The sequence below is a fragment of the Larus michahellis genome, chromosome 7 (genome assembly GCF_964199755.1).
Source record: "Larus michahellis chromosome 7, bLarMic1.1, whole genome shotgun sequence".
In the NCBI taxonomy this organism is placed as follows: Eukaryota; Metazoa; Chordata; class Aves; order Charadriiformes; family Laridae; genus Larus; species Larus michahellis.
In genome coordinates, this window is record NC_133902.1 from 50,040,064 (window position 1) to 50,053,251 (window position 13,188).

At 44.7% G+C, this 13,188-nt stretch overlaps 1 protein-coding gene across 2 annotated transcripts in view; it reads right to left on the reverse strand.

Moving 5' to 3' along the window:
- Positions 1–5,675, reverse strand: part of ESYT3 (extended synaptotagmin 3) — a 38,449-nt gene extending 32,774 nt beyond the window's left edge. Inside the window, exon 1 of one of the 2 annotated variants that reach the window (XM_074595943.1) lies at positions 5,570–5,675. Coding sequence is in view for 1 of the 2 variants with exons in the window: in XM_074595941.1 (XP_074452042.1) it covers positions 546–845 (300 nt within the window). In the remaining variant the exon portion in view is untranslated. Of the gene's footprint in view, positions 1–545; positions 920–5,569 lie in introns of those variants that run through there. The other variant, XM_074595941.1, reaches the window with a different exon arrangement.
- Positions 5,676–13,188: the final 7,513 nt, after the last annotated feature.

Here is a 13,188-nt window from a genome sequence, read left to right on the forward strand (position 1 = left end):
AACAAATGTGAAGAACAAACAGGGGCTAGCTTTCCATACCATATTTTAAAGTTACATATTTGGGTTTTAGCAGGCTGAGAATATTATGTTTATGCATTATTTTTTTTCAGATTACACTAAAAAGACGGGGAGAAAACTTTTCAGATGAGAAGGTCTAAAATAAGTATCCTCTACACCAAAATACCTGCAATGCAACAGCACATATTTGAAAGAAGATTCCTCCAGGGATACAGCAGTCTATTTGACAAGCACGCTTACAGCATCGCGCACATTTCCTGGACTAAAACAACTTCCAGTTTAGCACTCACTTTACTGAGCAAGACTTGAAAGCCAGAGACGTTACTGCTGGGTCCAAGGCATCGCTGCCACCTCTTTTTTTCCCCCCTTCAGCTGCTCACAGCGGAACACCTCGCTCCCCACCGCTCCCGCCGGCCGCTCCCCAGCCACCCAAGCCCGCCGCCGGCGGTCCGCCGCATCCCCGCTCCCGGGGGCTCCGAGGATGCTGCGGGTGGATGCGCGGCAGGTGCCCGCCGGTCCTCACTCACCCAAGCCGGCAGCTGCCGGGCGGCCAGCCCCCGGCACACCGCCTCCCGCTCGTCCTCCAGCAGCGCGAAGGCGGCAGCCAGCCGGTCGCGCTTCCACCGCCGGTTGTGTCCCCAGCACAGCCACAGCGCCAGCCCCAGCAGCACCCAGCTGCCGCTCAGCCCCAGGTACCCCGCCAGGTAGACGGGACCGAGCCACAGCAGCGCCCGCCCCGCGGACGAGAGCAGCAGCCGCGGCAGGGCGCCCGGCCGCCGGGCGGCGGGGCGGGAGGCGGCGGGGCGGGAGGCGGCGGCGGGATCCATGGATTCTCGCCGGAACCCCCCCGGCTCCGAGGGGTCTCCCCTGCCGTGTGCGCCCTCCCCGCTCCGCCGCCACTGCCTCCGCCCGGCGGGGAGGCGCGCCCCGCGCCGCCCGGCCGGCCGCCCGCACTATGGCGCCCCCCAGCGGGCGCGCCGCGGAGCAGCGGCGGGGCAAGCCGCGCCATGGCGCCCCCCGGCGAGCGCGGCGCGGGGGCAGGCGGCCCCGCCGGCCAGCCCGGCTACCACGAGGGGCCAGCCGGCAAGTGGTGCTAGCGGTAGCCAGGTGGGGAGGGGAGAGTCACCGCGCCCGAGCAGGGGAATGGGTGAGAGTGAGGGAACTCATCGCACAGACGGCAGGAACACTGAGGAACCGCTGCTGGAAAGGGGTGGCTCCCACCTTGCCCAAGGGCAGCTGCGCTTCAGGCCGCAAGGTGTGGGATCACCCACCACTGCAAAGGAGGCAGCCCTGGGAGGGTCCTGGATCGCCCCAGTCACTGTGGTCCACTTCCTTCAGTGGACCTCACCAAATCCCAGTGTCATTGCTTGCTGCTTATTATAGAAGGATATGAGTCAGAAACTACCTGTTGGTTCTGGACACTTGCTGCTTGGAAGAATAAGAGTACTTTTTTTCTCCTCCTCTTTTGATTTTGATGGAGATGTTGTAGGGGGTTCAGATTTTGAAATACTGAGAATTACGCATTAGGGAATGCAACTTTGTTTGGGAACCAAAAGGCACTTTTTGAGATCCTTTTACTCCCAGCAATATTAATTCAGTACCTTTATGTATATGCTTTAAGAGACAGGCTGTAATTGTATGGTTCTACACTGTGTTTTCCACTGTGGTTTTCCGTGGATCAGGCAAATTTTGTTTGTTCAACCTCTTTGTTCAGTGGATAAGTCTGGAACATCAGTGAATGATGCCAGCTTTTATTGTGGCCCCTTTTTGACATCAGCTGCACAAGATAACAAATGACGAGCCAGACGCAAACCTCCAAGAAAAGGAAGCTGACCATGACTGGGGAGAGCTAGGTTTGGCCTCTGCTTTGCCATGGAATTGGTATTTAATTATGGGTCAGTCGATAAATCAAACAATACCACAAGTGATCCTCATTTATACGTTAATCATTGCGCATGACTGATCTGGGATAGAAATCAGTTCAGGCATCTGAAAAAAATCAAGCCCCAAATGCCTCACATTAGACAATCTCATGCATGAGACATCTACTATGAACAGGTACTTTTGGAAACAAACCTCCAAATTTGGAGGAGGCTGCAAGGCAGACAGTATCTGCATGTCCAAAAAGGGATTAGATAAATTCCCAAACAACAAGACCCATAAATGTACTCCCTAACACCCTGGGTACAACACTTGTGGATGCTGGGGGAGGTCGAGAGGAAAGGACTTCAGAAAATGTCTGGCCTTATGCTCTCTCCCTAAACAGCAACTCCTGTCGCCACCGAGAGCAGGTGGACCAGTGGTCTGACCCCAGCGAGCATTTCTGTTTGTAAAGCTGGGAAGAAAGACCAGAAACTGATGGATCTAACAGCTGAAAAGCTGTCTGCCCTCTTGATGTCACAAATTGAAAAACACATAATGGTTAGCTTGCACAACTACATGTATCAGGAGATAGGTTTACATGCAAAAATACACCTGGTTTTGTTCTAACAGTGACAAAAGGCTGAGGCTGACTTGTTTATTTTTCCCCACTGCCATTTAAAGCTTTATAAAACATTGTCAGTGTGACATTTCAGCCACAGGGTGAAACTTTGCACGGATAATCTCAGCCCCAAAGTCAGACTTTTCAGAAAAACAGAAGCTTCTGAAAAAAAAGAGGGTGGGGAGGCTCTGTTAATGCTTTGAAGCCTTAGAATGTTGCTTTTGCTACCAGGAGAAGCTATAATAAAAGGTAGATCCAGTGTTTTGCTCCTTCAAATTACTACTCTTAGAGAGTTCAAGATACTTAGCTCAGAGAGCTATGCAGTTTAGAAGAACCAACAGGTGGCACCTTATTCAGTAGGAAAAACAGTGGGGCTGCAGTGAAATACATACTGGGTAATTTCATAAATAAACTACAATTTTTTTTTTTCTTATTCTTCACTCAGCTGATCACAAAAGCCTAGGTTCAGGCTAAAGGATAACAAGAGAGCTCCCTCTGTACAGAGGAACAGAGCACCTTCAGTCCTGCAGCGCAGCCCGCAGCTGCTGTTCAGTGACGGAGATGCTTCCAGGAAAGCAGAACTCCATGTCCCAACGCGTACTGTCCCCCAGGACCCTCGGCAACAGCCACGCTCTCTTGAGCACTGCTTGCTCCTTTGCTGACAGCTCTTTACCTTGTAAAGAGGCAATTCCTTCCTAGATCTAAAGAGGTTCTAGGAACTGTAAACAATTACAAAAACAATATAAAATTTCTTTAAACTTTAGCTCATGCTACTTAAAATTTTAAAAGCTGAACAAAAGAAAAAGAGTAGAGGTGAAAAATTACTTGTACCACAACAGGTTACACAGAGAGCTGTTCTCAAACCAAATACTGTCCTCATGAGAACAAGATAAATCAATAGCTGCTGAGACCTCTGTTAACTCTGTTTATGATGGATAGTAGTTACCCTTTAAAGAATAGTTGTTTCCTGTGGTTTTCTGAAATGTCACAGGAAATACTGAATCACCGATCAAGAGGACAACTTAAGACCTATCCATTTCCTATTAGGGAAAGTATGATCTTGACTGCAGCAGACTGCTTTCAAGCACCAAATACCTGAGCCACTTGAAGCCAATCTTATTTCTAATTACCGGGAAATTTAACAACCTGTTTCTCACAATATATGCAGGACAGTCACTAAGGTAATGACCCAAGGCTATTCTGGCTTGTGACAATCTGCACCTCTGATTTAACTTGACTAGACATCACCACTGTAGCTTATTAACACTATGATGAAAGCATATGTTATAGCTGGTTATGACACAGAGATTTTGCAGAAACTGCAGGGCTTTGAAAATGTATTAGTACTAAATTTGCTGTCTCTCAAGCTGGCCATGGTAACTAAGGCAACCCACTTTAAAGGTGGGGAGTTATGAAAAACCACTGCCAACGCTTTTTCTTTTAACTATAGAGAACATGCAAAGGAATTAATCTGAAATATCCATTTAAGTGCATACCTATGTGATATCAAAGAGTTTACTGAAGATGACTTTCTAACTTTCTTGTGGCTTTGGGGTTTGTGACCGGTGTGAAATTCCCTCATCAATGCTAGCAAATACTAGAGGTACACTATGTTTTTTTCTCCGTGCATCCACGCAAAATAGAGAACACTTACGTAAGAATAAAAACCTTACTCCTTGCATTAGCAGAATTACTTCTGTATCAAGACCTGATTAAAGCAATTGCCCCTTTTGCCACTCGTCGTCACTTTACAAGGAATTATTGTTTAGTTTCCTCTGAGTTCAGACTCTCCGTCCATGCACTGTTCACCCTGTCAAGGAAAGACATATCCAGACTCTGCCTATCAAAGGGCAAAACCCTTGTATCTACTCCTACTGCTTGTTCTCAAGCAAACGCTCCCACTGAGTTTGGAGTGCATTTCCCCAGGGAAAGCTGTGGCTCCTCCAGAATTTAATTTCTGTCCAGAAATTAAATATGGTCTGAGCAGCTAAAATGACCCTGTGTTACATCGTTCATCAAGATTTTTACAAGGGCAGGTAGTGATAGGATGAGGGGTAATGGCTGCAAACTGGAAAAGGGGAGATTGAGATTAGATATCAGGAAGAAATTCCTCATTATGAGGATGGTGAGACACTGGAACAGGTTGCCCAGAGAAGCTGTGGATGCCCCATCCCTGGAGGTGTTCAAGGCCAGGCTGGATGGGGCTTTGGGCAACCTGGTCTAGTGGGAGGTGTCCCTGCCCATTGCAGGGGGCTTGGAACTAGATAGTCTGTAAGGTTCCTTCCAACTTAAACGATTCTGTGATTTTATATATTATTCTGTCTGGAGATGTGTAATTTGGTCTTGAAAAGAACTATGTATGTCCTGTTTTGGGAATCATTCAATTGGCATAGAACAGTACCAATCTCAAGTCTCGCTGTGCGATTCTGACTAGCTAAACCATACCTAGTCTAGGACTAACGGGTATTCTTTATAAACCTGGCCCGGACTAGTAAAGCTACTGAGGAAAACAATCACATGTGGAAGACTGCAAGACCAGGGCTTTAGTTGGGAGTATGTGCAAAGCGGGCTGGGAGTACATGACCCTGACTTTCAAAGGCTCTGCTTCTCAGTGCTCACCCCCTCGTACCATGTCTTGCGTCTGCTTCGTTCAAGGCTTCTCACTGCTTTTGTACAAGGGGCAGTAAAGAGAGACGCTGAACAGCTGGTACTTCTGGCAATACAACAAACCCAGTAACAGCAATTTATTTCACACATCCACTTGTTCTTTCTACTGAGGGGCCATTAGTGTGAGGGCAGTGCAGTAGGATGCAGAGTGTGCACTGGAGCACGTAAAAGAGTGGTGTGCCCCAGTGCCCCTTGCCCAGCCTTGCCCTTCCTGCCAGCAAACCCCACACTGCTCTGACACTGCGCATCACAGTGGACGCCTGGGTGAGCAGAGCACTGAGAAAAGCTGTGTCTTGTATACACAAATTATACAACTACACAGATGAGGCACGAGAAAGTGAAAGAATGCAAAGCGCAATTTATGACGGCAGCAGAGAGAGAGAAAAAATAAACTTCCCTTACAGTGAGGACAGCATTTTCCAGTCCTTCCGGAGACGACACGTGTGTTGAAGCTGACACTCTGCTGGCTCTGGGAGATTCAGATTTTCTCACAAAACAGATCAGCACACCTTTTTGTCATCTCACTGACCACGAGCAGCTGGTGCCACCTGCTGAACACAACAGCTTTTATTTCAGAAAGGCAGGCTACAGAAAACAGAGCTAGAGCAGAGCTTATCTGAGAGTAGTTATGACCTGTCTGCCTAGGACAGATCCCTGGATGCTGTCACAGGGTGGCTTTGCATCCTGTCATAGCTGTTAGTATGCAGACCAGGTTTGGTAGGTAATTTATAATCTGGATTGAGGAAAAATAATTTCTCACCTGAAAAGCCAAATCTTGCTGAAATTAGACTGTATTTCACATATAACAGAATCAGTGGAGAACTGCAATGAGACAGGGGAAATTCAGTTTATTTTTAAAAGTCTTTGCTGAGTATAACTTCTATTATTGTACTATACATTTTAATCTCAGAAGCACAGCCTGTTAAATCTGTTTGGTTTAAATTTTGTCATTGTTATAACATGAGTTTATTCCATTTTTCTGTTTGAACAATTGTATCTGCGACAGGATCTCTGAGCACAAGATACAATGTCTTCAGTCTAAAAATACACAACACATTTCTTGGAGGGTAAAATATTTTATAGATTTTGTTATGTCAGTTCGTGAAAGGCAAGCAAGAAAATCCTAGGAAAAAAAAATGTCTCCACATCCTTTTAAATCCTTTTCTTCTCTGCTGAGTGAAAGCGCATGCTGGTAAAGGCTACTGACACACATTAGGGTGTAAAAATTGCCTTTCAAGTGCATGATGAAGTTCCAGAACAAGCTTACTAATAATTTATAGCTTAGTCTGTAATCTGTACGATTTACCTCTTGCTGTATTTTAAGTGCTTAAAGGACTTCACTGAGCTCACAGAAACCTCCTCTTTAAGGAATTCGAGTGTTCAACCTATGTGAAACACATTAGAAGTGTCAAGCAGTGGAGGAAGAGAATTTATGAACTACAGAACTCCTGTCCCAGCTCGTACCTCCCCATCAACGGTGAAACCAGGAAGGAAAAACTTGGTTAAGTTTCTTGGAGGGCTAAATCTTACTTACCCGACACTTTCTGTTTGAGGTGTCACAAAACAAAGGTTTGGGTTTTTTTATAAACTGTACCTGCTTTACCTAATAACACATCCCCCTGAAGCTAGTTTCTCATACTCAGGCTTTGAAGAAGTAATGAATACATCATCTGCTACGTTTTCTCTCCCCAGAAGGAAAGGAGGGAGCTAAAAACTGACACTTTCTGCTCCTTTCTTTCTGCTGCAGGGCTCAGTCATAACTACACCTTTAATAAAGGTAAATTTTAATAAAGTCCATTTAAAGTACAGATTTGCCTGAGCCCTCTTCATGTCTGCGGTCTGTATTTGACACAGCGTGGGACACAGATCAGATTCAGGCCTACAGAGTAACGAGAGGAGCAATGCACGTGAAACTGAGGAATGCTGTTTGCATTTTTGCCTGCTCAGACATCCCTTCATCGTAATGGATCCTGACACGGGAACACCTGTCTGCCGTCTCCCACTTGGAGCATGGGCTGCCCAGGACAGCACAGGCCCAGTTTGCAATGGCACAGCCAGGCTGGCACAGGGCTGGGAATTCAGTCAGTCAGAAGCCGCTTTCCTTGAGCCAAGTTATTGCCAAGGAGCAATGACAGCATCTTGCCTCTCTGCGAGGCTATGCCTCCCAGCTCCTGTTGAGTTTCTGCTTAGCGTGCTTAGCTTTTTCTTTGAGAAAGGAAAATACATACAGCCTGACTGAAGAGCTCCCTCTGAAGAGCTCCTACCACCTGTTTTGAGTGTATACTTTCAGCAAAGAGCTGATGCTCTAAAATGAAGATCTGAATTTGGGGAAGTGCTGTCTTCAAAGCTCCAGAAAGGTCACTGAAAAGTCTGTTCACAGCAGAATCAGCGCTGAATCCAATAGTGTCCTGAAACCCCTGTGAACAGGCAGAACTGCTCTGTGCCAGAGTTTTGCATTTGAAGACATGTACTAGGTGAATTTTCAGATGACTTTTCCTAGCTCGTCATGAGCCGCTGCAGCACACAAACCAGCTCAAGACTGAAAGAAATTGCACAGTATTGTGGAAATAGGTTACTAAGCCAAAATTGGCTTCCTTTACCCAATGCTTCTCCCTTTGCAGCAATGTGTACCCTAAAACTGAATGAGGTTAGGCACAGAACAACGAATTGTTTGGACTGGGGAAAGACATGATGGTATTAGGTGGGTTTTATAAAACCCAAAGGGACTGAGAAAAACTTAAAGAAAGAGGACAACTTTGGAATAAACTAACACTGCTGCTCAAAAACATAAAATCCCCATCAAGAGGAACATGAGATTACAGTAAACTCAGCAGATTCAAAGCCCACCGCAGACACTTGGCAGCATCCCTGTGACACAGGCAGCTGCGCCCCATGGGCTACACCTGAGCTTTTACTACTGCCCATCCAAAAGGGATGATAGGTGACCTCTCAGCTTGACCATTAAACACAAGGATACTGACAGTCTGTCTTTGGCTAACTGTACCAAACTGCACGGTGTAGTTACAAAGTCCTCCCTAGCTCTGTGCACAAGTAGAAGAGTATCATGGGTCTCTTTTTATAGAGTTTTCCCTCTGCACCTGCTCCAGCTCCTTGCTGGCAAGTACCAGCCCAGAGTGCAGACCAGTGACAAAAGCAATATTCATGCCAAGATTATTTTTAAAATCTTGGAAAGTTTGAAAATTCGCAGAAGATTCCTTCTTTTTAGTGAAAGTCCTACTCCATATCCCAGATGCTCCAGCAGTGAGTATGCTGAATGAGGCCTCCAGGCTGTGTACAACAGCACTTCCTACAATCTCTTAGTGGCCTCTGCTGGCCAGGACTGAGATCCTGGCATCTGTTTAAGTGTTAGCGGTCCTGAATCCAGCTAAGATTTACATAGACATTTTGTTGGTGACAACAGCAGAGACACCATCTACAGCGCTGCATTAACCTGCGAGCATCCCACCTGATGCTGAGCACATTGCTCAGCTCAGTCACTGACAGCAATACAACAGCAAGGGCCTTGCTAAATAGCCCAGATTTTCCAAGCCTTTCCTGCTTCACTTTTGTGTGCAGGTGCGGGTATCCCTGCTGGTATGGGAGGTTCTCTAAGCTATGTCCTAGAGAAAAGTCTTCCCAATGACTTCTTCTGTCACCCAGAAGTGGTGTGTGGTACCCACTGTGGTAAGTGATAAAAGTGCCTAAGTGGTATGTAAGGGCATAAGTGGTATTATTGAGATTGGCGCTCGAGGGTAGATGTCCTTCATTATGGATAAAAAGAGAAGTGCATAGAAAAGTAAGCAAATGCTTAGCACTGAGGAATATCAGAGTGACTAGAAACACATCATTGGCTGTTGCAAACTAATTTGGCTCCATTACATTTAGTGGAGCCAAGTTAATACAGAGCAGATGATCGTTTGACCTGCAGTTCAACATACATAACACTAATGCTATTGAAGCATATTTCCAAGAGTGGAAACTGGGGTAGAGAAGTTCATCAACTGGGCTGGTAATACAATGAGGAATCCTAGCCCGTCTCTGTTTTCCAAGCCAATGTTTGCAGTGTATTTGTGGCCCTAGTCTTGTTCAGAAAGCAGGAGAGAGAGTGTTATCGAACCAGGGAAGTCAGTGCTACATCTGGGCTTGTGCTAACTGGAGCCATTGTTTACTGCTCTTGTGCTCAGACTTCAAAGGTTTAAAAAAACCCAATACATACAACTTCCAAATGAAAATCATATTTTTTGCTTTAGGAAAAAGGTAGCAGTTGATATAATCTTGTTCTTTTACGAGTTTCGTTTCCAATGGCAAGTACTGTTCATTCTCAGGGTAAATTCAATTGTTGCATATTAAATGCTTACAAACAGGTGTTTAGGAAGTGGCATTTCAGTGCAACCACTTGGAGCTCTGGACATCAAATTCTTATGTTTTCACTATGTACTTGCACTTGAAAAACACATTTATCTGGAAAAATTAGCTAGCTTCTGCCACTAAGTTTCTAAAACTTCAGGCTCACTACCTTCATTTATAACCATCCTTTACGAGGTCAAATTTAATACACAGGAAATTTAAGGAACAGAACGCTTTTTTCTGAGGAAGTATTTGTCAATGAGAGATGAAATTCTCCCCCTGCAGAGAGAAAGCACAAGCGTCTGTAGTTTCTCACAAGTGGGAAGGAAGGAGGGACACCGTCACAGGCTGAGACAATTTCCTTAACCCAAGCAGGGAACGTTATTAGCAGAAGGGCTATACTGATTTTTGTACTCCTTACTTTTTGTACAGTGCTCTCCTACTGTATGTTTTAGTAGACTCTGAAAGGGCTTGAGATTGGGAAAAAATCAGTAAGAAATGAGCTACCTGCTGTCCAGAAAATAAGAATTTGTATTTCTGTGTTATAGTACACTGTGTTACAGAGGAACCACAGGAGAAAGGACTTTATATCCCTTGGTCTTGGTGTCCTCAGTTTTGAGTCTTGGAACTAGCTTTGTTCACTATAGCCCCTTTTTTTGGCACAACTACTAAGATACCAGTTTTTCACCTGGCTGGAGAGCAGCTGTCATTTCTGATGAATTGCTTCTGTCACCGTATACAAAGGAAAGATCTAGTGGAGGTAAAATTTCTCATATTATCGAAGTAGTCAGCATTTTTTCCCTTAAACAGAGGGTATTTTCAGTGCAATACATTCCATTAGTTGCCTATGGAAAAGCCTGTTGATACAGAAAAGAGAAAGGTTGATTATTTTATCTATCTATCTATCTATCTATCTATCTATCTATCTATCTATCTATCTATCTATCTATAAATAAAAGTATCATCTCTTCCACTCATGAGAATTCCTGTAAAACTGAGGGTTTATATCTTATAAAGAAAAACAAATTAAAACCTTTTCTCCTCCATTATGTCTGTCATGGTTCTAATTAAAAGGTTGAAGGGAGATTTTGCTTTTAGCCTTTTCCTTATTGAGATCAGTTAGAACTTCTGTTTCCCTGCAAGAAAACCAATCATTAGAATGTAAGCTTAAGGTTGCCATTAGCATTGAATTTATGTGTAAACGACTGAGATGATACATGCTACTTTGCAGCCAATCAGTAGTCAAAAATATATCTCCTGGGAAAGACTAGGTGCAAAAGCATAATGTTTTAAAATTTAAAAAAAAAGAAAAAAAGAGAGAGAGAAGAATCAGAAAAAACTCCAAGGCAGGAATGTTCTTATCATTCTCTCCCACATAAAAGAGAAATTGTGAATCTTTGGGGAAAATATGAGAGAAGGTTCTTTATGCCATGGGTAACAGAACTGTAGAGCTTCTCACCAAAGGAAACTGGAATGGAAAAAAATCGTGTGGATTCCAGAGGAGACTGGACAGGTGCTGAGAGAAGGGGTTTGTTGAGTTTTAGCACATCAGGCTCAGGAAATCCCTGAGATGAGAACAGTTGGAGACTGGGAGAGTTTTGGGGGAGTATTTTAAGTAATTGTCATTACTCTTCCCTAAACGGTTGCTTATGGATACCGGGATAAGTCTTCGTCTGAACCCCTATGGCCATTCTTATGTTCCCATGTCACAGAGCAATAGGGTGGGGTGCGAAGTCCCCTTATCCCTCTACAGGATGTGATCACAGCTTGGTGCTTTCCATTACACGTTGCTGGGAGGCTGGAAGATGGGAGTAAGGCAAGGGGTAAGTCCACCCCACTGAACCATTCAGCCCAGTGTAGTGGCTGTGCTGTGAGGGCAGCTACCCTCACGGCTGTACACCCCTCTTCCTCACCCTCCCATTTACGGTGGCTGGGGGGGCCAGATGCCAAACCAGGTCTACTTGAAGATGTCCACCAGCAGAACTGCTCCACTGTCTTTTTCATGACATCCACTGTGGCAGCAAGAGAAATTATAGACAGAAATCGAGTCCTGTATAATTCTTTTTTGGGTAGGCTCTTTTGCAAAAGGCTAAAATGTTCCATTTGTTTAAAACAGAGTGTCATCTGGGATGCTTCTTCACCGAGGGCAGGGTGAGAGTGTCCCAATGTAGCCTGTAGGCTAATAGTGGTAACAAAAGCCTGTCCTGCCCCATTTACCAATAAAATGTAGTGAGATGGGATGTACCATTCACAACAGAGTGAGCATGAAAAAGACAAAGATTCTGTTTACTGAGGAAATGTTCCTCTCCTGAACACCACGGCCAATAAAGTCATGATTGATTTCAAACTGGAAACACAATAGTAGCCCTGTTCTTTCTCTTTGTCCAAGCTCTTTTGGATCTGTTTTCTTCCTGGAAATTAGCTGATAGCTAAAAAAATCTCTTTTCTTTCCAGTTCCTGCATTTATTTCTAATATGTTTGTTACCACAAAATCTTTTGATCAGAGGAGCAGAGCAAAGGCCAACTAGACTCAATTATCTCCTTGAAAATTGTTCAGCTTTTCCAGTCGTACTGTGTGATTTTGGTTGTTTTTCAGTAATGCTTTTTCTTATAGAAAATTTTTGGCAGATCAAAATGCAGAAAATACATCCACTGGGGGGCAGGCCTGAATCTGGCAGAACATGCTGAAAAGGCCTAGAAGGAAAGATAAAATGTTACATTCTGCTGAATGGAACCTCTCATGAGTCAATCAGGACTCAACAGTTAAGAACTGAGACAGTCTTTTTTCTGAATCAATAGTTTAATGACTTTAGATGTATAATCTATAAAATGAAGGCTCTAATAAGAAGGGTCTGGTAAGGGTTCATGTGTAATTAGAAGGGTCCTAGATGAAGCCTCTGACCTTGACTATAATTAAAATAAACCTATCATGACAATTATTAGTTGAAGTCAGCCAATCCCAACTGGACTTTCAGTTGATCAGGCAACTACCAACTACATTCAGTGGAACTGAATTCCAAGGCTGAACTTGGCCCACAGGTTTCATGTGTTCTCACAGCAGCACTACGTTCCAGCACGGGCATGTAGGACTTGTGGTCAGAGTTCGCTGGGGCAAAAGGTGCCTCACAGGAGGTCCTTCCGGTGCCTGCAGTCCAGAGGCACATCTGATGTGCACAAGCAGAAGCAGTGTCTGGCTCCACCTCAGACTCACAGCAACACCAGAGCCTGGGCGTGCTCAGGAAAGAACTGTTCTGGGTGGGCAGCTGATGCCCCACTCCCTGGACTTGCAATCTGTGCACTCTCTACTGCCAGGTCCCCTATTACTGTGGAGATGGCGCTGCCTCAGAGTTAATCACCTGTGACTGGATCAAATACTTCATCCTGTCCTTGTTTCTAGCAAGGATTGAGTTTGGCTCAGCAGTTTGAGGTACTAAACCTTGAACAATCCAGATATCATGTTTTGCTTTGAGTGCCGTCAATATCAGTACAAAAGGAAAAAGCTTATTTCATGTGACCGCTGAAGATCCCGTATTTAATGCTGCCAGACTTTGTCAACAGTTTTCTTTCAGACAAACTGAAAACTCCATTTTCTCTTTGCAGTTTTCATGGGAGCATATTAAATGAACTTCCTCCTTTCATCAATGACTCACTCCTGGAAAGGCTATTTCACAAAT